The 25,821-nt window shown below is 27.7% G+C and overlaps 2 protein-coding genes and 1 pseudogene across 2 annotated transcripts in view; 1 reads left to right on the top strand and 2 right to left on the bottom strand.

Moving 5' to 3' along the window:
- Positions 1-25,821, top strand: part of LOC122272569 (uncharacterized) — a 568,266-nt gene that overhangs the window by 79,558 nt on the left and 462,887 nt on the right. The gene's annotated exons all lie outside the window — the stretch shown is intronic.
- The window catches only part of LOC107444098 (coatomer subunit beta-like), a 90,687-nt pseudogene continuing 70,524 nt past the window's right edge, over positions 5,659-25,821 (bottom strand).
- LOC139426417 (coatomer subunit beta-like) lies at positions 6,757-13,565 on the bottom strand. Its single transcript, XM_071185246.1, has 3 exons — positions 13,230-13,565; positions 8,988-9,064; positions 6,757-6,976 (listed from the first exon to the last, which is right to left on the bottom strand). The coding sequence occupies exons 1-3, from the start codon at positions 13,242-13,244 to the stop codon at positions 6,757-6,759; spliced, it is 312 nt and encodes a 103-aa protein (XP_071041347.1). The 5' UTR covers positions 13,245-13,565.

Below are 25,821 nucleotides of genomic sequence, written 5' to 3'. Positions count from 1 at the left end.
TTAACCTGGCTTCTTCAGAATCTGTCAATCTACTTAACAATGCATTTTTTAAGGCGTCGTATTTTCCATTCATTGGCGGGTTTAACAAAATATCCTCAACGAAATCTAAGACATTTTCGTCTAATGAGGCAACGACAATGTTATACTTAGTTAAATCACGAGTAATATTGCCGTTAGCAAACTGTGCTTCAAGTTGTAAGAACCATAACTTAGGTTTATGTCGCCAAAAAATTGGTGGTTTAACTGCCACTTTGTTTACTTCTAAATTCACATTATCTTGAGTTGATGAATTTAAATTATCGTTTGTGCTTTCCTCCATGTTTAATATAAAGATAATTATAAAATAATGGTAATGCACAAACCTTTCTTTTATCCAAATAAAATCTTCGCACTGTTAAACTAATCACGTCCTGAGGTCACCAGTTGTAAGGGAAGGTTTTCTATCTTCCTACTATGTGCGATTTTGGATAAATAAAAACGAAGTAAATTGGAGACATCACAACATTTAATATACACAGTTATTTACAAGTTAATATAAAATATATAAATCCATTAATACTTTTACATCCCAATGTCTGGAACGTCAATATAGTAATTATTATTATTGAGTTGTCTTAGCAACGTTGTTTTTATTTTTCATAAAACTAAATATAAATGCTTGTTATGTTATTGCTCTTGCGCACCACAAGTTGTTTCTTTATTATAACATAATTTTTACGATAAACTTATTTGAATTGGTATCTTAACTTATCAACAGTGTAATAATTATCTTTTGGAGTAAATTGAATTAATATGCTTTAAGAAGTTGACGTTAAAGTTATTCGTTAAATAATTTAGAACTTAAAGATATGTTTCATATACTTTGTGATGCATGCACGAATTGTATTTAATGTTTGGTAAGCTAGAATATTAAATTAAGGTATGTAAATTCACCTCTTTACAAAAAAGAATTATTACTAAAAGTAAAATTATTTATGTTCCCTAATAGATTTTAATGGAATAAAGAAACAGTAATAAGAGTTCTTTCATACTATTTGGGGCAATCAAATTTAACTTAAAATAAGCATTTTATTTACGGTTTGACGTGGGATGTGGCGGCAGAAGCTCAAACAAGCAAAATTTTTTACAGTGTATATTCTATCTTAAGTGAATATGTTCAACTTTAGAGAGAGAAACTACCTTGCTTTAAGAATATTTACTGCAAAGGCAATCACCAGAATTGGTGAACAGCAACAAACAGTGGACTTAACCCTTAGTGTAATAAAAGAAAGAGTAACAGATAAACATAGGTTTATTTGGTTACAGTGGCGACAACCCATTCTAACTGGTTACAACTTGAAGAATCTCACATGATTCTAATTTTAACCAGATAGTTCTAGGTCTAATAGAACTTACACGTTAAAGCCATTGTCTTGTACTTACCATACTGGTTTTTTTTTAAAGTTGAAGTGATATTTATTTTGTCCTTACGTTGACATTCTTAAATGTGTAGGTTATTTTTGCGTCTATACATTCACATTTTTAATGCAATTGTCCAGATAATGATTAATGTGTGTTGTAGATAATAGTTTTGGACTCTAACAAACTATCTAGTTTTAGCAACATTGGAAGCATTATAGATTTTTCAAGGTTTAACCTAGTAAATTTAGCATTACTGATTTAACCGATTAAATGTTTATTTTCCATTTTTGCTTTAATAAGACTTGAAAGACTGAACACTACTGTAAACCTAGAAAAACTCTAGATTGTTTGTGTTTAGATCAATTAAACATTAAAACCAGGAAATACAATCACAATCATAGTTAATTTAAGAAAAACATATTATAGACTCGATCATTAAAATTCTATAGTATTTTATTCAATTGGGTTAACGAAAATAGATTAAACAGAGACAGCAACAGAGACAAAGGCAGCAATGAATTTTCAATTATACTTATTAGTTTTTTAGAAAATTTAGTTTTTTTTCTCCATAAATAATCATTACAGATATATTGAAATTTTCTTTATTTTCTTAATGAAAGTTTGATACCTTACGCGTACCAAAGAGTACCTTATACCCAAACCTATCTGGAATGATGAAATACATGCTAAAATACCGAAATATTTAAAACTGAGCATCACAGTTACCGTATTTTCAAGAAGAAAAAAAGAGGAAAAGAAGGAATTAAGTCTATTAGAAACCTAAATTGTTGGATGAGGATAAAAACACGAAAAAAAGTCTCTCAAAAAAAAACTAAAAAGCAACCAAAACAAATTTTTTTATTAATTTTTAAAAGAAAAATTCAACGCTAAAGATTTAAATTCAACATCTTCACGTTGCCATATTTTTTTTTTAAAAAAAAACTGATAATAAAAAAATAATGTTCATAAAAAACACTTTTTGAAAAATGCTGTCATAATAAAATCGCTGATAAAAAGAAAAGTTTACATAAAAAGCAGAAGATATAGAAAAAAATTGCTCTTCTGTTCTTAAAATTTAACTTTAACTTGAAAATCACTCTTTTCTATTTTGTCGGTTATCAGTCTAAACGTACAGGAAGAAAATTACAATAAAAGAATTAAGTCTTCTAGAAACGCTTCGTTAAAATGCTGCGCTATTATAAAAAAATTTAAAAAAACTTAAATAAAGAAACAAAAGTCATAAAAGCCACGAAATTGGATTGCTTGAATTCCTTAATTTTTTTTAAAAAAAATCAGCAGTAAAAAACTAAACAGTACAAATTAATCTAGTTTCAATTCTTCTAATTTCGCTCTTTCATTTGTCTTTCGGAACATAAATTTGCAAGTTTTTGAACTTGACAAATTTGAGTAAAAACTAATTCAAATAATTTATAGTACAAAATATATAATTTTAGATTACTCTTTAATATAAACATTGTGTGCGCATTCTTAATAAAATTAAATCATTTTTTTTATAAATAAATAATTGATCAATTTATATTTATTCATAAAATTAATTATTAGAATATTATGTAAATAAAAACTGATTTCTGGCCATTTTTTAAATAAGATATTATAAATTTAAGAATTGTTTAAATTTACTTAATGTGTAATACATTGAAAATGAAACATTACTGAGCTTTTTAAAATATGTCAATTGAAATTATTAAAAATTTTGTCTCCATTATTCGTCCGAAATGAATATTCTGTGTTGAGCAGTATAGGATAGATACCAAATATTTGTATGTTGCATCTCTAATTTAGTAGCAGCAATTGTTGAGCCAAATCATGTACCTATTTACAATTTAAGAACTTCTTGAAAAGATTTTTAGCAATTTTTGCAATAACAGGATCCTATTTGTATAAATTCACAAAAGCAGCACCCTGGTTAAAAATATGTGACTTAACGCTTATTTTACATTCACAAATTATGAATAGTTTTTTCACAATTTTACATATCAGGACCTTTCACAAAATGTCTGGACAGACCCCAGCATATGATCAAATATTCGGCAAAAAGGTCAAATACCGAATAGTGGCAAAATATTCGTCACATCCCTACTTGAAAGTAGTCTAACTTTTACAGCAAAGTACAGAACTGGTGGAGATTAATGGGTATGTAATAATGGGAATTGAATTGAATATAAGATTTAATGGCACAAAGTTATGTAATAATGGGATGTAAATGATTACATTAAATGTAATAAACATAACATTATACTAGCTCTAGAAATTGCTGCTGTGCCTGTTTCAATTCAAAGGGGAAAAAAGAATAGACAAATACTAATACAACTACACTGCATTTCTAAAATGAAAGTATCCATTAAAATATATTTGTTAGACAGTTGGTAAAGGGATAACACTCCATGAATTTTCTTTAAAAATAAGAATTTTTTAAATTTATAAGTAGAAAAGTTAAGAAATTTATAGTCTTTCAACAATGAGTTTTTACTTGTAAAAAGAATTAGATTTCCTTATTAGATTTAAATTCATTATAAAAAATTGTTATCAAAATTACGTAACATATATAATAATGAATTTATAGATGTACAGTAAAAAAATGCAAAAAATTGCATTTTATTACAAATTAACTTTTACTATTCAGATAATATAATTTTTTACTAATACAGTATCAGATGAAAGCAATGCTAGTGATTGAAATTACCCAGTAACAATTAAGTACTCTTGAAGGAGAGTGGCCTTGTTTAGTAATATTATTCAGAGAATATTGCCTGATTTAAACTATGGTTAAAACAAAACACATAAAAAAAAAAGCGTAACTTTCTTAAAGAAAAATATTTTTAAATAACTTTATTTTCTTTTATTTATGTAAATACCATCAGTTTAAAATCAGTTTTTCTTAACCAAATTTAAAAAAAAGAGTAATATTCTTCAATATTTTCTTTGGAGTCTAAGTCCTAATGTGAGTCTGTATCACTTTAAATAAACATATGTATGAAATTTTTAAATATTTATAAATATTTTGCTCTTCTGAAAAATAATTCTCTAAAATAATTAATCTTAGAAAATTTAAAGTTAAGTCATAATGCTACTAAAAACTCTTAAAAATAACAAAGATCCTCCCCTAATACATGTTGTGATAATTTTCAAAATTACTTTAAAAATGTAATTTGGGACAAGTTCAGAACGAGAGCTTCGAATCAATATGTTAGACTAGGTTATGCCTGTTTTTGAAAGGCAATAGGATATTATATAGAATATAATTATTCTTTTAAAATATTAATTGTTTAAGTTTCCACAATTATACTTTATAATACCTTAATCACTTTTAATTTAGAAGATGAAATATTATTCAAAACTTTGCCGCAAATAACCCAAATAAAATCGAGTTTAAGCTAAGAAACAATTTTTTCGGTCCATTTGAAGAAAAAAAAACTGGTTTTTTACTAACCTTGTTTGCTTATGTATTTTTAGAGCATAATTAACTTTACTATCTGGAATTATTATCAGGAATTTAGATTCTTTTCATGAAGCGAAATATTTTAGCTACAACATAAACTCTAACAAAATCAGCAATCATCCAATAAAGTCTGGTTGAGAGAAAGACTTGCTTTTCTCTCACTCATAATCCTCGACAAGACAAACTTTTTAGAACATTTAAAAAAACTTATAATTGAATAGTTTTTATAAAACAAAACATAATTTAGGTTTTGTACTTACTTTGCTAATTAAACTTACAAATTGTTTTGTAACAAATAAATTTACAATATTAGGAAGAAAAATACTTTTTACATGTCATCACCTTACAAAACGTTTTTTATATGTTAATTTATACTGCGTATAAGTAAGTTTTGTACCTATTTCCATTTGAAAATTTGAATATATTTCCTATTCTCTTTAAAGCTTAATTTCAAAAATAACCATAAGTAATTTTTAAAATATAATTCGCATCTTTAATAACAATACTTTAATTATTCAGAAGAATATATTTTTTAAAATTTTTTAATAGCACTGTCTTAAAGATTTTTCTAAATCTACTCTAGTCAGTAAAAGAAATTCTAAAAAAGACCTGTATTAATAGATGTTAAAGCGTAATAAATACTCTGTTTATTCCAATAATATTTTTCTTTCCTCGAAATATTAATGCAGTTATTTTGACACGAGAAATAGGTTTGTTTTTTTGAAAGATTCTTGTAATTAATCATGTAACAAGAGAAATGTTTCACAAAATATGTAAAAATATCTTACTTACTGAAATCAATCAATGCTTCTATGGATAGTTAATTCTATTCCAATTTCAATTTTCTGACCAGAAGATTTTTCTTTTTCCTGGAAAAAAAATAAACAAAATAAATACAGAAGCAAAAATTTTACTTCAAATTAGACTAAATATTTTATGAAAGGGGGAATTTTTTTAATGTTTTTATAGCACGAATGATGTTTTAAAAATTTAAACATAAAGAAAAAGAGAGAAAATATTATAGATTTTTAAAACACAAGATACAAAATAATCGGTGGTAGGGAGGCAAATTTTTTACCTCCATTTTATTTATCTGGGAATTCAATTAAGAACAAGATTTCCTTAATCAAATAATTCTAAATTAAGGTGTCAACAATCTCGAATTGAAAAGACGGTGAATATGCCATTTTCAATATTGCACACAAGTGATTTTAGTGGATGATCCCTCAAATGATTATTTATTATCTATGATATGACCACTGCATTCATGATTGAAATCTGTGAAATCACATGAAAGAGACTAATCAATTGTGAAATTATAAGTTCACCCTAAGGATCTGCTACTGTATTGGCGTAAAATAATAATTATGCATAAAAATTTGATGATTTAAAATCGTTAATTTAGTTTCTTTTTTATAACAAATGACTGAATTCCCAAATTGGTTTAAGCAATAAATCATGAGGGTAAAGTTATATTTTTGAATGTAATTAAAAAAATTGTTTGATGCATTTTACTGCTGGCGAATTTTGCCAATTTCATTGATAGTTGAGAATGTTTTCAAATAAGTTTGCTGCTACGCATGGCATTACTTTAAAAGAAATAGGTAGAATAAAAAATTCTGATGGGTATTAAAAAAATAGGCATTGATGAATAAAAAGTATAATGGACCAAGCCAGGAAAATGGAAAAAAATAAAGCTAAGAATCAGCTAAACCTTAATGGGTTGAAATGCTACAATCAAATATTACCAATAAAAAGGGATTATAAAAGGAAAAAATAAACGCATACTACTGTATTTTTATCTGACACTAAAATATGAAAAATGTTATAAAAATTTAACATCACGAAATACAAAGCAATGTANTTTTATAAAAACTGACATGAAGAAAATATTGTTAGATAATAACCTTATAAATAAGTTCAACTATAACAAGTTGCAATATGTCACCAAACGTGTGAACTTGATCAATGCAGGATCCAAGATAATTCAGAGCACGTTCCTGATCAACATGAATCAACATCATGAAGGCATTTCTCTTGCAGGACATGTCTTGTTCTGTCTCCAAGAAATTTGCTACAAGTTCAGGGGCATCAGGAATCAGAAATTCAAAATTCCTATAAAGAAAAAAGTACATATTAATCTAAAAATAGGCCGCAAAAAAAAGAACAATGAATTGAATATTTTCAGGAAAAAAAGATTTTTAACATTAAGTTAGTTTATAAAAATTTTTGGCATATAATTCACATTCAATATGTTTTGGCCATTTTTTTATAAAAGACTTAGCGAAAATGCATTCTTGTTGCATTTGCTTAAGACGTTGGAGTAAAAATTGCCGTCCGAGTACCAATTTAAATTCAGCTGTACTTTCGAATTTGATTAGTTCAATCTTTACAGGAGTTTCGTTTATCACAATATGAAGAAAATTTGAAATAAAAAATGCCTTTTTTGAGAAAAACTGTTTCTTTCGGTATTTTTTTTTTTTTTAAAGTAATATTGAGGACTTTTTACTATTTTTTGAGGCCCTGCAGAAAGTGTGGGTCCTAGGCCCATGCCTATTGGGCCCAGGCTATAATCGGGCCCTGGGGATTACAAAAGGAAAAAATAAACGCATACTACTGTATTTTTATCTGACACTAAAATATGAAAAATGTTATAAAAATTTAACATAACGAAATACAAAGCAATGTAAAATCACAAACTTTTAAGCTAAAATAAACTGAACACATATTAGGACAAGTCATTCTTTTAATTGATGTCTTACTTCCTTTTTTAAGGGGAGTTGGTACCTCCTATACCCGCTATGTTAAATTGCCCTTTTTTGATTTACCTTTTTTGGCAAACTACTGCATAGAATTGCATGAAATTTTTTCTACAATATATTTGAACATTGTAGATTATACTGAAATAAGCTTTTTTGGATTTCTATTTCGGTTTTTGTTTTCTACTAATTTATGTGCATAATAGTCAAAATTTTGAGAATTTTACAATTTTTACCGATAAAAACTCAAATTAATAAAAAAACTATTTAATATTTTAATAAAAGCTCATTTCAGTATAATCTGATAGACAAAATAAGCATATGGTAAAAATTTTATTTACCTGTATATCACCAATTCTCCAAAAAGGTACATCGAAAACACAAAATCAATGTTTTGAGAAAACAGCATTTAAAGATAAAAATTCATTTTTTTCAAAACATGCCTGCACCATAAGGAGATTTATTTACATTTTTGAAGTGACCCTCTTCTTCTCTCTTTCTTAACAATCTTTTTTTTCTGCCTCACTTCTTTAGATTGTTGGAAATGAGCATATTTTGCTGTAAATAAGCGTTCCTCCTCAATGCGCTTCATGGCTCTCGTCATGTGATATCCAGGTTCTATGTTCATTTTTTCAATGGTTCTCAATTTCATGATGTTTCCATCATTGAAAGAGCTTATAGCATCATAAGTTCCCAAAGAAAGCGCATTCACTTGTACAAAAGTAGATATGGGTACCCTTGACCAAATAATGGTGCTGACACTTTCGTTTGGGTTTTGTGTGTTTCCATGCACACACCTAGAGTAAATCTGGGTGAGAAAGATCCTTGAAAATGGGTCTCATTGTTTCTACAACTGCAATAGGCAGATTGTTCTTATGCTCATACACTTGATTAGCTGCTTATGCTTTTCGAAATTTGCACCATGACTCGGCGCCAGGTGGACAGAAGTCATGTTGTGGTGCATCATTTGTCGACAGTAAGTGGAGAAATATTGCCCACACTGCCTGTCTCATCGAAGTGACACTATTCAAATTTTGCCTGATGGCCAATCCATAATACCTTTGGATTTTATCAATCATCACATCTGTGAGACGGTTTTTACCTGATAGAGTTTTTCCATCAAATAATTTTTGCCCTTTCATTGAAGATTTGAGGCGACGAAGGCGGCTTCCCATTTAGTTTAAAGCCCAGTTTAATAATAAATGTACACATCAACAAATATTGGTGTTGAGACAAACGACAGTCTTAAGTCCTTTACTCTGAGATAAATTCTTAAAATGCATAAAAACGAAAGAAAATGAAATGCAAGAAAATGAATGACTCCATTATATTATAGATAGCAATAATTAGATTTAAAAGAAAATTACCTTTTACCATGTAATCTTTCACATCTATGTGCAATTTTCTTTAAAACAGTTTTGTCAGTTCCAATATGCAAAGAATTCTAAAACAAATATTAAATTTTAATATCGTATGAAAACTTAAAATTGCAATCATTTAAAAATATGATATTTTTAATTAATTGCTTACAGTGTCTAATATGTCTCAAAACGTTAAAAGTACCATTACGGCCTTCAGGAAATATTCCAATTATTAGGAAATATTCTATTATTCCAATTGAAGTGATATTGTGAGAAGTTCAATTATTTGACTAACACAATAGCAAATAGGTATATTTAAAATAGTATATTTAAAATATTAAAATGTAGCTGTTGTCAAAATCAATGTAAGTGAAATTTATTGAAACAACAATGAACTTACAAATATTTTATTTTAAAACCACCGTTGAACACCAGACCCAATTTTGAGGTTACCGCTACCAATGTTCAACACCATAACCTTGTAATTTTGAACCCAATCCAGAAGACAAGGAAACTTCAGGAACAAGTATTGGGAGAAATTTTTGGAGAATTTACCTCATTGGAAGGCAAGAGCTCTGTCCCCTGACCAACTACGATTCTTACAAATATTTAATCCACATTAAACATAAAAATAAAATCTTTCACAAAATGCGGTAGAGTTAGAAATGAGGCATTACATGTGTGGAAAATCAGAAGTCACCACTAGAGAGCATCATTGAACTCATTAATATTCAATTTGTAACCGTAACCTTTATCAAAGATGCTTGTGAAAAAACACATTTTTTTAGCATTAGTATCATCCTCTGTCTTATGTACATCATGTTGTAGATAAATATGCTTTTGTTACTTATCCCTCAACTCATCATTTCACATTTAAGTAGATTTCCTTATTAAGTAAACGATATTATATATATATACCCAGTGAAATAAGTGAAATACAAAGCATATTTTGACCTGCTTTTACGTAGTTATCATACATATGGTTATAGTCATATTTAAATATCTTTGAACAGTAACTGACATAGATGAATAGACTCATGAAAATGTCTTAAAAAGCTGTTCCAGAGAAAGTGTTTCGCAAAAACCCAGAAACTCTAGTGCTACTTTTACAATAAGATCAAAACAAGCAATGCTCTTGGTAATTCAATTTTCTATTATCTGAACTTGTCATTTTGAACAAAGTAGATGCTTTATTTTATAACCGCCGTTGAACAGCTCACCCGATTCTGGGTTTACGACTACCAATCTTCAACTCCGTAATTTTGAACTTAATCCAGAAGACAAGGGACGTCAGTATTGGGAGAAATTTGTTTTCGTGGAGGACTCTCTGATGGAGCTAACCTGTATTTGTGTTACATGAAGAGGAAGACCACGAAAACCTCCCACTGTTAGCCTGACGGAACAGGGACTCTAACCCATGATCCGTCTACCACTGTGGATATTTCACGTCAGCACTGAGGTCGGTGAAAGTCGGATACGAAATTCGTATCGAACCTAGTTCACCCCATGGGTGAAAATATTTGTAATTATCATTTCCAGTAATTCGTAAATGTAGTCGATAACTCAAGTGCAACTTTTGCTATCTGTTTTCTAACATTCTGCAATATCAAGAATAAAAAGCAGTTTTTAATGCCCCTTACGTCGCTTAGTTTTCTACGCCAAATCCACTAAAAGCCGTATAATGAGTAAAAGCAATTCTCCCTTTCTAAAATATGTGTATTTAATTCTTCTATTAAATAATTAATTTGAGATATTTGGATCAGCACTGATAGTTTTAAGACAAAGCATTTACGTATTACATTCTTATTTCTGAATAAATAATCCTAAACAAAAAGTTTCTCTCAATCTTGTACAATTTTACCGAAAATGTACAATATGGTAGTATATGAACTATCAGAAGTTTAATGGACAAACAAAGAAAAATTTTTTCAAAAGGTGAAAGTTTATAATGTAAAGGGGCGTGTTTTGTATTTCGATATTCAGTTGTAATCAATAATATCGTATTAAAACTATCGGATTTTAAAAGCTTTGATGAAATCAATAGTAATAACTGCATAAAAAAAATTTCTACAGAAAAGAAAACCAAATTTTTTTACTTCCCAGAGGAAGAATATTTCTGAAAGAACTCTAAAGTTCTGCAACAATGTCGCAACGATTCTGCCATGGAGGCATCTGATAGTATCCAATATTAATTAAAATGATTTATTGAAAAAACAGGTGACATATTTTTATCACTTTGCAGATAATCTATTGAAATCAACATCACCAGATATATTCATAACATACTGGTAGATTCTATAGGCACAGTGAATAATTTCAAGAACTTTCATACCCAATAAAATGAATATTACTTATTAAGCCAATAAAATGGATATGCACTTATTAATAAAGTTAAGATGACTGTAATATTTTCTATTACTTATTTTCTATTACTATTAGTACTTTATCAGGTCCATCATACTTTGAATTCCTATTTTTAAATAGTGATAGATATTGAATTTAATTAAGAGTTCTGAATTAGTTTTTCACTTTTAAAAAATGCAAATTATATTTTGACTTCAAAATGAAGAGTTTTACATCTTAAAAGAATAAAAATTCAAAATATTTAAAAAAAATATATAGCTTCACATCGATCATTAGTTTTGGTCATTTTTTTTAAAAGTTCATTTAACATTTAAGTGAACTTGAATAAACCAGAAAAAAGGAGAAATTAGGAAATATAACAACTTATTAATGATTTTACTTAAAATTAGTTGGAAAAATTTAGAAATGACAACAGTCTTTTTTAGGCAATAAATAATTATGAAAAGAATTACTCATTAATTAACAATGAACGTAATTATATTATAATCATAATATAATTATGTATTATATTATAATCATAATTTTAATTGTATCTTTTTTCAACATTTGGAAAAAAAATCTAATGACTGACATATTAAAAATAGTTGTTATTTATAAACTAGTCTCACATAAACTTAAAACTCTAAGAGAAAGAAATACAAAAAAAATTATAATTATAAACAGTCATATATTTTATTAATATATTTGAATGCTACTTTATTACAAATTCAGAACGCCTGTTTTTCTGTTGCTTTGGTTTATTAAAATTAAAACTGTAAAATAATACTTTCTGCTCTAAATTTGAAGTACTTAATCTATTTTAAAATGTAATCATGAAAACTTTTTCAATTATTAACTTATATTATTACTAAACAATAAAAATATATCTTCCAAAACACGCCATAAAAAAGAAAAAGAATAACTGAAGATTTTTTATATACTTATACATTATCAGCAAATAAATAAAAAACTAATATCAAAATGTTATTTTAGTTATAAATATAAAGGATCGAATTAAAATGAGGTAAGGGTATATTTTAGTACTTAGCCAAAAATAAATAAAGAATAAAATATTTTTAAGAGATTAATTTTAACATGATGAGGCCTTAAACATTACAATGCTTATAATATATTTTACAGCTTTGAGTTGAATAATATACATTGAAAATATTTACATAAATTGTGAATATTTTTTAATAATTTTGAATTATGCTCTTTTATGTATAGCAGCTATGTACAGGGCATCACACTTGGAAAATAATACATTCTGATCCACATACATAAAATTAAAATTTGAGTAATGATTTACTTGAAATTATTGAATTAAAATTATTAAATTAAAATTATTTAAACAGAAAAGGAATTGGAAAAGTAAACTGAAAAATAAACTGTAAAATTCTGAAAAGCATTATGTAACAAGATTACAGATAAATAAACTTTTTATCTTAACGCAATCTATAATTGCAATTTTTGTTAGTGATGGTCGGTATTATTTTAAGAATTTTAAAGACATCATGCTATTACTTTACTCACAAAAATTTATTTTATAAATATATTTTTTCAGAAGAGCAATGATACATAAACATTTAAAAATTACAAGTCACATATTTATTTAAAGTAACACAGACTCACAATAACAATTAAACTCAAATATGGAGAGATTTTTATGAAAAAAAATTTACTTTTTTCCATTTAGGTATATTAAAATTAAGTATTTATATAATAGAATTTTAAGTTTTTTTAAAAGATTTTCTCTTAAAAAAACCAACCTTGGTTTTAAAAAAAAGGTTAAAATAAAAGTTGTTTAAGCAAGGCAGCCCTGTACAAATTTACTGAAGATAGTAAAATTTATAAGATGATAATAAAAAAGCTTAAAAATATAAATCATTATAAAAAAAAGCTTACCACCACGTTCACCATTATACAGACGAGAAATAGACACCAATTTCAAGACACTAAAGTCTGTATATAAATCACGGACAGAGCAATGATTCAACAGCTTTCGAGTTGATAAATCCATTGGTTGCTGCAAATGAAAATAAGTGCTTAAATTAGTATCACCAATATTAAGAAAACATAAATTAAATTTATGAACATTAAAAGTTTAAATATCTGACTATGATGTGGACTTGATGTTAGATTCAAAAAAATTCTGAGAATATTATTCCCTTTCATGTTTTGAAGTAACCACCAGCAGCACAAAAAGATAATGTGAACACACTGAACAACTTTTGATCAGATTAACAAAAGACTGTTTATTGCAAATCAACCACATGCCTTGAAATAATTACTTTTAAAAGCTTTCGTCCACAAAATAAATCAAAATCCTCATTGAAATAATAATTGCATCTTAAAAAATTATTAAAATATTGCAATTGATAAATTTTAATAAAACTTCAATATCTTATCTTATTTAGAAAGAGTAATTTTTTGTGTCGTATTTCGTAACTTAAAACATGTTTTGCACTAACAGGGGTCTGTCCAGACATTTTGTGAAAGGTCCGTTTTTGTAAAATTGTGGAAAAATTGCTCGCAATTCGTGAATATAAAATAAACGTTAAGTCGCATTCTTTCAACCAGGGTCCGCTTTTGTGAATTTCTGCAAATAGGGCCCGTTATTGCAAAAAAAAACTTTTTCAAGGAGCTTTTAAATTGTACAGACATGCAAGATTATGCTCAACACTGTAAAATTATAATTAAAAAAATTAAATTTTAAGAAATAAACAGCAATTGTAGCTATTAAATTAGCGATGCAAATTTCGAATATTAGGTATTTAGCCTATACTGCTGAACGCAGAATATTCATTTCGGAAGAATAAAGGAAGAAGCGTCTGCCGGAGACAAAATTTAGTTCGTTAACGTCTGTCCTTCTTCCCCACCTCCCTTCCTGGGAAGGGTTTATTCGATTAACAAAACAATAATGAAGATAAACAAATTTGTGGGTCCGATTAAAAGAAATATCTTTTTGTGAAGGGTCCGTTTTTTAGTTAAAATGTTTTGTGAAGGGTCCGTTTTTATGAAAAGGTATTTTGTGAAGGGTCCGTTAACGGACCCAAATTTCTTCTAAACAGACCCCTGACTAATTTATTGATGTCGCCTTGAATGATTAAATTTAAAGCCTAGTATGTATTCATTCATTATTATTTTGGATTTTAACCAAACCGACATCAGAATTCAGCACTGTTACTTTTAAGAGAAACTGTTCCCCCAAAACAGAAATGTTTAATCTACTTTCCATTACATAAGATTCAGAATTAAATTAACTAAACTATATTTTATACATTCGCAAAAAAGAAAATGTGTAAAAAAATTGCTGAAAGTGGTAAAAGTTTCAGCAACAAAAAAAGTTTAAGAAGAGCTAAATAAGAAAAAAGCATTTAAGTAAAGATATAGACACTAAATAGACGCCAAAAAATTTACGAAAACTAATAAATCCATATTCAAATTTGTCAGAATATGTCAAATTAGGACAGTTTCACAAGGAGGGCTCATGACCACAGCTAAGTTAACGTGAAGAATTAATCAATCAAAATCTTGCTTTTAATTAAAAAAAGGATTTTTGAAGAAAAGGAAACAAGAAAGAAAAGACAAGGAAAAACCAGGAAAAATATTTCCAAAAAATAAATAAATAAACTAAAACAGGATAACTTTTGGCACAGTATATGCATACCAGATAAGTTTTAAAAAGAGCAAACGACAAAATATAAAATTGCTGTGCTCGAGTAATATTGGTAAATATTTCCAAAAAATGATAAACTACAGTTACGATAAACTTCAATAAGAGTCAATTAAAAGAATGAACAAACCAATCAAAAAATGGAAAAGAATTGAAACTCTATAAACTCATTTCTATTTATATTCTATTTATATTATTTTTTATTAATATTACATGTTTACATCCTTACACTTACATCTTTAGTTTTAGAGTCTCACTCCTATGAAACTAGTGTGAATATAATTCTATGCATTTCAAAAAATCTATGCACACCTAACAACTTAAGAAGTTTTAAAAAAAGAAATTTCAAATTTATAATAAATTTTTAAATTTTGGGACTATTTAAATTCTTAGAAATATAAGTAAGTAAATATTTGAAATTCAAGATAGATATAAATTTATTTCGTAATCTATGGGTTACCTATCGTTTCATTGAATTTTGAGGGAGGTTATTTTCCATATTTGTTGCAAGGGTTTCCCTAGCTTGGGTTTGAAAGTATAAAGTTCCTTTTTTGCTTAAATTTACATCGTATAGACAATTATAGGTTTTCCCACCTATGTGGAAACATCAAGACAGCATGAACGTTTTTGCAGATTTTGGTTACTCGAGAAGTACGTAGAAAGAAAAAATTATTTATTTCATGATGAAAAAAAATTTTTTTGTTGGAAAAAATTCTGCTGCTGTGGATTTAAGCAAGAGATTAGCTTTAAATTCGCAGAAATTTAAATTATTTTTCCTCTTTAAAACACAGTTGTACCAGGAAATTCCAATTTTGAACATGTTTTTTGTTTTAAACTTTTACTTTTTTTCATTAATATTAAATTAATGTTTCCTGAAGAAGTTAGTAAATATTCTTACATATTACTAAGATATGTACATGATATTCAATGCTGAAAGAGCTAACTTCAAGAGCCGAGAGAAAACTTCTGAAAAAATATGTAGCACCACCAATATGAGTATATTTTTAAGTAAAGAAAATTCAAACAACCAGTAGTACAGTGCCGACAAAAAAACAACGGAAAACTCCGAATAACTTTTGATCACCTATAAAGGACCAGATTTACATGTTGTAGGACTCAATCAAAATGATTAATGGGTAAAAATTTTTATCATGCTTTTTTTTTTTTTTTTTTTTTTTTTTTTTTTTTTTTTTTTTTTTTNTTTTTTTTTTTTTTTTTTTTTTTAATAGAAAAATTATAACTGTAAGGTATGCAAACATTTTTTTACAAAATTTGAGCAAAATCTATTCAGCTGTTTCTGACAACTCAAACTTTAAATATAGATATTTTTTGATCAAACTCTTAGGAATTATTCAGACGATTTCATTAAAATTTTGTATTTCGCTATTGCATTCTTTAAAATAATGTAAAATTTTGCATAGATTGTCTTTTGACAATTTTTAAATAAAACAATAAAGATATATGATAATTAAAAATTTATTTTTTGCATGGAATGATTATTGGATAAATAAATTTATATGAATTTATATATATACTTAGAAGTTATATACATTTGGCGATAGTCCCAAAAAACAGCCTTGTAAAATCGTGCCACTTGAATCACATCATTCACTGTAATCATTGGGTAATTATATCAATCCCCTAATATTATTCATGAGTAATATTTGTTCTGGTTTCGGGAAAATTTTTTGTAATTTTTAAGTTTTTATAATAACTTAAGATTATCAGTATTGTCATTACATAGACTTTAAAATTAGATTAATCCAAATGAAATATTAGTGAAGAATTCTCTTTGAGAAAAAGTAGATAACAGTGATGTGTGATTTTTTTAGTACATCCACTCGAGGGATTTTAAAAAGTATGTTGAACTGTTCTAAATTATATTAAATTAAAAAGGGGATTGAATTATTTGCAAAGAAATGTACGTAAATAAATAAAATAATTACTTCTACATGCATGCAATAATTTCTAACTTTCGCAAGATTATACTAGCTGATTTTGGCAACAAAAAGTTTAAAAAATAAAAGAGCCATTAATCAGACGCATTTGATGAAATTGTAGTCTACCATTCTATGTATATAAAATGAACAACAATATACAATATAAATACTGCATGAAATAAATGAAATTATAATGATACTCGTAATTAGAAAATTAAAATTTAAAAATATGATAATAATTAGAATTTTAATGAAACTAATTTTACCTGTAATCTTTCTAGCATAATTTTATCTCCAGAGATTTCTAATGTATCATGTGAGCAAACTCAATACGTTGGACAGTGTGTTCTCTGAATTTTTCATCAAATTCAAATAAAAGCTGAGCATCCAGAAGCTGATTTCATGTTTCTAATAAAAAAAATAAACTATCATTTTACAGAGTAGGTAGAAAACTGAGTAATAAGAATCATAGAAAACTTTAGGCCAGACATCATTATTTATAAAGAAATGGTTTCATCAAATAACTCAGGTAAACACTAAAACAAATGAAAAATGCAATGAACAATGCAGGCGCAAATGACTACAAATGGGTTAAAAATCTAAAAAATCTACACTCTTGTTAACATAAAGTATTAATACTGATGTTAGAACAGATTTTCTTGAGAATAAAGATAATGAAAGATTTTGGTGATGATATTTGCATGTTCTAAATCAGTTGTTGTAATAAAAGACTCATTCAAAAGAAAATAGACTGTAATACTCTGTTTTTATCTTGACACATTCTATCACCTTGCCAAACTTGTGGGTAGAATTCAAGTAAATATAAAATTAAATTAACTCAAAGATATATTAGAATTAGAATTTATAAATGTTTCACATCAAAAATGTTTGATTATTCTATGGTGAAACAGAAAAAAATAACTTGCTTCTTCATGTTATGTTCTAAAATGTTTTTCTTGTTAAATTCTTGAATGACTGAGAAAAACTTGGCAAAAAATAAGTTATTCAGAGTTAATTAATTAATTATTAATACAAAATATAAAATAGTGCATGTGGTCTAAAATAGTATACTGACATTGCAAATAAAACTAATAACTAATAAACATAATATAATATAAAAATATTGCAAATTCTAATAACTAGCATCTGCTCCATTACATATGCAAGCCCAAATAAGATAAAATTTAGGGCTTGAAAGAAAAACATAATTATTTAGTAAATTATTTTTTTAAAACTATTATTACATTATTAATAATATTTTGCGCAACTTTAAATGACAGAAATCTATTTTACCACTTCAAAAATTTAGCACAATAAAAATAAATTAAAAATAAATTGTTTAAGCTTAACATAAAAAAGGCCTGAAGCAATCATGAAATACCTAAAATAACTAATAATAAAATAACTAAAGTCAATTAAGACCTAACAATATAAATTATACTTTATGAAAAATTAATTTTAACACTTAAAATAGTTGCATTTTTCCTTAAAAGCTCAAATGAATTTTAATATATAAACTGGAGGACAGTATTATTACAGAAATAAATTTATTGTTAGTGAACTTCTTTCATTTTTTGTTCATCTCATCTAAACATTTTTCAATGAAATAGTAGCATTTTTCTTTAAAAGCTCAAATGAATTTTAATATATAAACTGGAAAAAAATATTATTTAACAAATAAATTTGCCATCAGTGAACTTCTTCCATTTTTTGTTCATCTCATCTAAAAAAAAATTTCAATAAATCTTTATGAGAATCATAACTTGTCAGAATTGCTTCACCAAGACTTCGAATATTTTGAAATTCTTGAGAATGGACAAAAATTTCATCACGTTCAATAGGTTTTTTTAAACAGTGACAACAAAATTATCAACCAAAAAAAAAAAAAAAAATTCTTAAAAAAATGAGCTCTTCATACGTTTTTTGTAAATAACTGTCATAAAATAAGCAATTAGCAAGAAATTCATTAAAACATTTGATCTCATAACAATACATGTAAAGAACTGGTGATGTAAAAAGAGAAATGAAAGAAACATAAATATAGATAGTCATTTCATATTTTTGTAATAAATATGATTTTAATACATTTTACAATATATTTTACAACTACTGAAATTAAAATGACAAAATTTTATAATATATATTGTATATATAGTGTAGTTTTTGTTGATTATAGCTTGTAATCCGAAAACAAACAGGTTTTAAAAATCAATATTTTTCTTATGTATTTTTTTTTCAATTTAGTGATAGTTTTTAAAACCTCCTACTTTAAAAAAAAACCACGCGTCTAGAAAATTATCTAGTTTTGCTTTGTAACTCACACGAAAACTAGAAAGCCATTGGATCTAATAATACCAGATAATATTTCATTTAATTAGAAAATAGGAAGTGTTTTATTATTTTTAAATCCTTTTGTATATTATATTTTGATGAAAAATGCAATTAAATAAAATCAATTATAAATAAGCAGTAATTGCTTAAAATTATAAATAATTGCTTAAAATTTATTCTAATAATTTCTCTATTAATTTATTTTATCTCAACACATTCAATTTAAACAAAAAGATATAAATAAAAACTTACTTGAATTTCTTTCAATTTTTTATTCAAAGCATCTCGCTTGAGAGTAGGTTCCTTGAATACAGTTATTTTCTCTTCCATTGATATTAACCAAGGCTCAAAGGTTTCAGTTCCCGTTTCAAAATTTTTACACCTTTCTAAGCAACTTCTAAGAACAGTATTTCTAAAGAAAAATATGAATAAAAATTTAGGAAAAATAGACATTTTCTATACATTTGCATAAATAATTTCTAAATTTAAAACATAAAATAAACTATCCATATTTTTCTTTCAAGAAACAGTTATATTTACACATTTGTATATATAATAGCTATTACCTTTAATCTCTTAAATTATTTCAATGTGTGTTACTAAAACCCTATATTTCTTTAATTTAATATCTTCGTTTAATATCGGTTTTTTGAGAGAAACATCTTTCTATTGCTTCACAAGTGGTAATTGCATATTGCAATTTCGGCTGCCTTGTTTTCAGCTCTAGCTTTTGACCATGAATACACATATCACTAACATTATTCATTTACATGAAGTTTCATTATATTCAACATATGTATTAGGAAGTAATTTGACAGAATAATGAAACAGTTTTGTTTCAGAAGTTCAAAGCATATTTAATTTCATGAATTATTATTTTCTTATTCCAAACTGACTGCAATTTTTAAACAACATTTTCTACAAATAACATTTTGATCTTAATAAAAGAATATAATTTTGGAACGTTCAGTATGTCATAAGTGCTGAGACATGGAATGAAAAAAAATACGAAAATTTTGTAGAACTAAACAAGTAAGAACTTTTTAAGTTAATGTGGGTCAAACTAGGTACGATTTATATATTATGTAAGAGGTAAGAAAATTGTTTTATTATGTAATGATTAACACGGAAGTCATATTTGTAATTAATTACAAACAAAGAAATTTAGATTCTAAGTTTAACTTCATGAGATTGATCTAAACAACTTTTTCATAAACTGTTATGTATATCAACATACAGCAATCAAATCTTTTGCATTAAGTAGAACACATAAAAAATAAAACATGAAGCAGTAAATTAATTTGTCTTAAAACTGGAGATATAATTCTTGACCTTAAACGGCACATTACAGTCCGTATAACGGCTAAACTGATACAAAAATTAAATTAAAAGTAGAGACGATAAGAATCTGTGAGTACATTACCGAGACCTCAGTGCTTATTTCCTTAATGCTGTTTCCTCCAAAACCAGTGGTTTTTCATAATCTTTTTCATTAACTAGTCTAACACTTTGGCATATCATATGAGTTTAATTGTTCTGCTCTGTCTCATCCAAGTTTTCATTTAGCAAATCACTTCCACTGTTCTTCACTCATGTTATTTTTCATAAAATCTTTCCGAGAAATTATATTTTCTCCAATTTTTATCATTCTATCAAATTCTGGGAATTTTTCTGATTTAAAGAATGTGATGAAAAGCCATCAGCCAAATGAATGTTGTCTCAACACGTTCAGTAGTAAGCCATCTTTTCAAAAGTAAAAATGGGAAAACTTGGTTACACGAACGTTGAATACATCAGTACCATGAACGCTCACTTGGAAGCAGAATTTTCACAATACATGGGTCTGTTTTAAGTAAAATAGTGTAAAGGTAGAAACAATTTAATCAACCACAGAATATACGAACTATTTTTTTTTTATCTGTGTTAACATTGTCATGAATAAAATGAAACAAAAAAAATTTATCAGATTATGAATTGAACTTAAGTTATTTAGTTAATATTTTTGGCTATCTATTTTTGTATCTGAAACTCATCAGACTAAAAGAATGTGCTAATTATGAATACTTTAAATTATTTTCTTTATAAAAAACTATTAAAATAATTACTTATGTTTAACAAATATGACAATTTCATTTTCAAAAAATATGATTATAACACTAATAAATATTTTTACTACGTTTATTTTTTTTAAATATTATTTTTTACAAATTTCGACTTTTAAAATAATGCATAAATTTTAATTCTTAAGGAAAATACAAGATTTTATACTAAAAACTGCATGTAAAAAATATAGTGGTACAGCTAGAATATTTAATTATACTTGCTTTTAAATCATAACTAATTAATAAAATAAAATTTTTTTGCACAAAAAAAAATTTTTATATTGGTTTATTTAAGATTAATTATTGAGTCCTTTTCTTTCCAGGAACCTTTTTTTTTCTAGATTCCTAGACGACGACGGGGCAACAGGATCAGCAAAAATAGTGGGATCATCCGTTTCGTCATTTTTTTTTTCTCTAACCGAGAAACATTAGAACCTTCCGTGTTTAATTCGAAGAGGAAAAAAGACATTGCTTCCCATCTTGCTTCATTCCCACTTATTGCAAAGAAATAATTCCAAATTGCCCTCCTAACCTATTAACCAGGGAGGATGCATCCCAAATTAAATTTATTCATATGCTAATGAAAAAAAAATTTAAGGGAAATAATCACATGTTGGCAGAAATTTGTCTTCGTGGAAGACTTTTTGGTGGAACTAACCCGACTTAGCATTACATGGAGAAGAAAGCCACGAAAACCTCCAACGGTTAGCCTGACAGCAAGGAATTTCTAACCATGATTCGTCTACCAATGAGGATATTTTACGTCAGCACTGTGGTCGGTTCAGGTCGGATGCGGAATTCGTACAGACCAGCAGCTGGATTCAAACCCGATTTACCTCATTGGAAGGCGAATGCTCAATCCCAAGAGCTATCATGGCTCAATTAATTAAATAGTAATTATCAACTTAACTGTAGATCGTAGGGGGAAAACGATTGAAAGGGACTAATTGGAAAAGAAATCAAACCTCGGTACAGCAGCAAAGCCACGACGTCATGAATTTGTCTAACTTAAGAAATTTTTGTGAAAAACGGGCATTAACTATCCCCCTTTTTCAACTTTATATTGGATAGTGTTCCTTCATCCACGCAACCTCTCTTTCTGTTTTGCCTGAGTTGTAAGAGAAGTAATTCTTTTGAATTGTAATAGGAAAATATAATGTGAGGTAAACGAATGACGAATTTTCAATAATTGCAGTTTCATACTGTAATTTTTCCAATCACAGTTTGGTATCTTTATGTCTTACAGTCAAGGACCTATCAAGGACCTTTATGTCTTACAGTCAAGTCCCGTGTAACGAAAAAAGGAGACGATAACTTAAGAGCATCTCTTCAAATTCTTAAAATCAGCTTTATATATGTTAAGAGTTTTATGTTAATTTTATACTAAACTTAATTTTATTTACAGTTACTTTTCTTTAAAAAAATTTATAAAAATGCTCATTGTAAAATATAACAAGAAAAAAAAAGGAAAAAGGACAGCTGTTTCAATTAAACTTCAATACAATGCGTATTTTTAAACACTTTCAAAATAGCATAGAGTTATTTATAAAAATAGTGAATTTGACCAACAAGAAGAACTTATCGAATACTTTGCATGAAAGCTTTAAGAATAATCAGGTCGGACAGAGCCGCGATGGTTCAGGGCTTTTTGATTTCCATCAAAAAGTCCTCCACCAAGGCAAATTTTTCCCAATACTTGATCCAGGAGTTCCCTTGTCCTCTGGATTGAGTTCAAAATTACAAGGCTGGCTACGGAGGTAAAAATTAGTAGTCGTTCCCCGGATGGGGGCGAGAAGGGTTTAAGCTTTGATTAATAATCGTAAACCCAATATCGGGTCGGCTGTTCAACGACGGTCATAAAATAAATAAAAAAATCTAGTCGAAGAATACCCATGTAATAAATGGTGACTGGTGCACGTTAAATCTGTTGAGTCACAAAGTCCTCCATGTTCCCATAACAAATGATACCTCTGAGGGTACTGATCCAGGAATTTCTATGTCATCTGGATTGGTTCAAAATTACAAGGCTACGGAGTTGAACATTAATCGTAACCCCGAAATTGGGTCGGCTGTTCAACGACGGTTGTAAAAATAAATAAAAAATCCTGCCGAAGACTAGTAAATGGTGACTGATGCACGTTAAATATGTCGAGTCACAAAGTCTTCAGTGAAACTACTGATTAAAACCTACAAAAAAGATGCCAAACAGAACAGAAAATAATAAAAGTGATAAGTTAGAAGAATGAACTCACGTTTGCAGAGGATGTTTCATCATCGCTCGAGGAACACAGTCTGTGGCGTTTGGTAAGCCCGACTGGTTGGATGCTAGAAGAAGAAAATTTAAACACAATAAGTAAAATAGTTTCCAAGTTTTGAAATTTCAAAAATGGTGTTTTTAAACTTACATTCCTCAAAAACTAATTGATTTTTCCTACAAATAGGTATTTTGTAATTTAAAATTACCTAGTTAAAATGATTTAAAAATCTGTATGACTCACAGCTTAATATTTTTAGATTAATACAGCATAATAAATAATATTTTGCATGGTATATGTTAAGAAAAATGAATTTTATTAATTGTATTTGCAAATACACATAAAATTAAATCAGCATAAAAGATTCTACCGAATTCGAAAATACAAATATATTAATTAAAAGCAGCAAAATAATTGTTTAACTGTTTGAAACTGTTAACTATTTAATAAATATTCACCAAAAATACATAATAAGTTATAATATATGACTATAAGTCACATTTTACCCTATGAAGAACTGCGTAATTAAAGTCGAGTAAAAGCTTACTTACTTTTGATCCTCAGCAGAAGAATCATCATCTTCCTGAAAGTAGGAAGAAAAGAAATAAATGCACAATCTTTTAAAGTAAAAGAGTCGAAAACTATTTTAAAACCAAACGAAAACATTTTTACTCACGATTTTAAGATTCATTTTCTTATAAATTTAGGCGTTTATCTTTTACGTTTTAGAAGATGGGAAATTTGCCTGATTACTTTTTTTACTAGTACATAAAATAAAAAATAATTTTTTTTAAATAATTTTTTACATGGAATTATCGAAAACAAATTTTATAAATCAGAAAAAAAAATTTAAAAAAATGAAAAATTATTATTTTTTTGTTGCTAACTCCCGAATTATGACATATTTGGCAAAAAGCGAAATGGATATAGAATTTCCGTATCGCACCTTACCCGCACTTGCGTTACCTGGAGAGGAAGACCACGAGTACCTCCCACGGCTAGCCTGACCATCTACCTCTGAGGATATTTTACATCAGCACTGTGGTCGGTGCAAGCAGGAATTCGTATCGACCACCCTTCGCTGGGATCGAACCGTGGTCTACTGGATCCAGTAGTTTACTGGAAAATCCAGTAGAGTTGGCTGCTACAGGCAAATTTTTTGAAAACTTTTGAACTCTAAATGTGTGAAGTGAAACTGTTGTAAGGCTCTTAAAAAGTGGCAAATTTTTCATTTTTAAATTTTTATCAGACATATTTTTAGGATTTAATTCAACACTAGTATAAAAAGCACTGAAAACAAAATTATGTCAATTATTTTAATAAAAACAAACCACAACTTACTCTTGCCCGTTTTTGTGGCACCATCTTCGTTCTTGCCATTTTTCTAATCCAGCAACTAAAAAAAAACATTCAATTTAAATTTCATTCACCTAACATCATTTAAGAGTTCAAATAATCAGGAAGCTCATAAATGATTTCTTTTTAACACTAGTCTTATGGGACGCACCATTTTGACTCATTTCGAATTTTATAAGGAAAATTACAAAACTAGTTTGAATTTTTATTTTATCTCTTGCAATGACTTTTATCCATTGATCGAAGTAAATATATATTGAAGTCTATTTTCCTCAAAAGCATTGAAATTTTCTTCGTGGTATACCTATCTCTATGGATATGCGTCAATTTGACGCGATCGTAATTTAGACAAAAGTTTGAGTAAACATGCAAATATCACACCAATAATAAATAAGAATGTACCGACAATACTTCGACCCGTTATCCGATATCGTTATCTCAAATGAAAGCACTTTTTCCAGTCCGATTGAGGTAACTCCAAAACATGCGTTTTGAATGCATCAACCGCTTTTTTGGGGTCGAAAATCGTTATCCACGTAATTTATTTTTGATGTGTGGGAATAAGAAGAAGTCATTGGGTGCCAAATCAGGGCTGTACGGCGGATGACCCATCAGTTCGATCTTTCGCTCCGTCAGAAATGCCTTTGTTTGAGTCGATGTGTGAGAGCTCGCATTGTCATGATGAAGAATGATTCGCCTGTTCTACTTTTCTCGAATTTCTCCGATGACTTCTGGCAAACAAATGGTCGTGTACCATTCAGAATTGACCGTCCTGCGTTGCTCTAACGCCACTGTTGCCACATGACCGTTAATGCCGAAGAAACAGGCAATCATTTG

The sequence above is a fragment of the Parasteatoda tepidariorum genome, chromosome 9 (assembly GCF_043381705.1).
Source record: "Parasteatoda tepidariorum isolate YZ-2023 chromosome 9, CAS_Ptep_4.0, whole genome shotgun sequence".
Taxonomy (NCBI): Eukaryota; Metazoa; Arthropoda; class Arachnida; order Araneae; family Theridiidae; genus Parasteatoda; species Parasteatoda tepidariorum.
This window is presented reverse-complemented; position numbering and strand designations above follow the sequence as displayed.

Bases quoted from the DNA above. Each gene is read 5' to 3' on its own strand.
- LOC139426417 (XM_071185246.1), bottom strand. The intron at 6,977-8,987 runs GTAATTTTCTTT...TTTTCTTTATAG, and splicing joins GAAAGATTACATGGTAAAAG to GAATTTTGAATTTCTGATTC.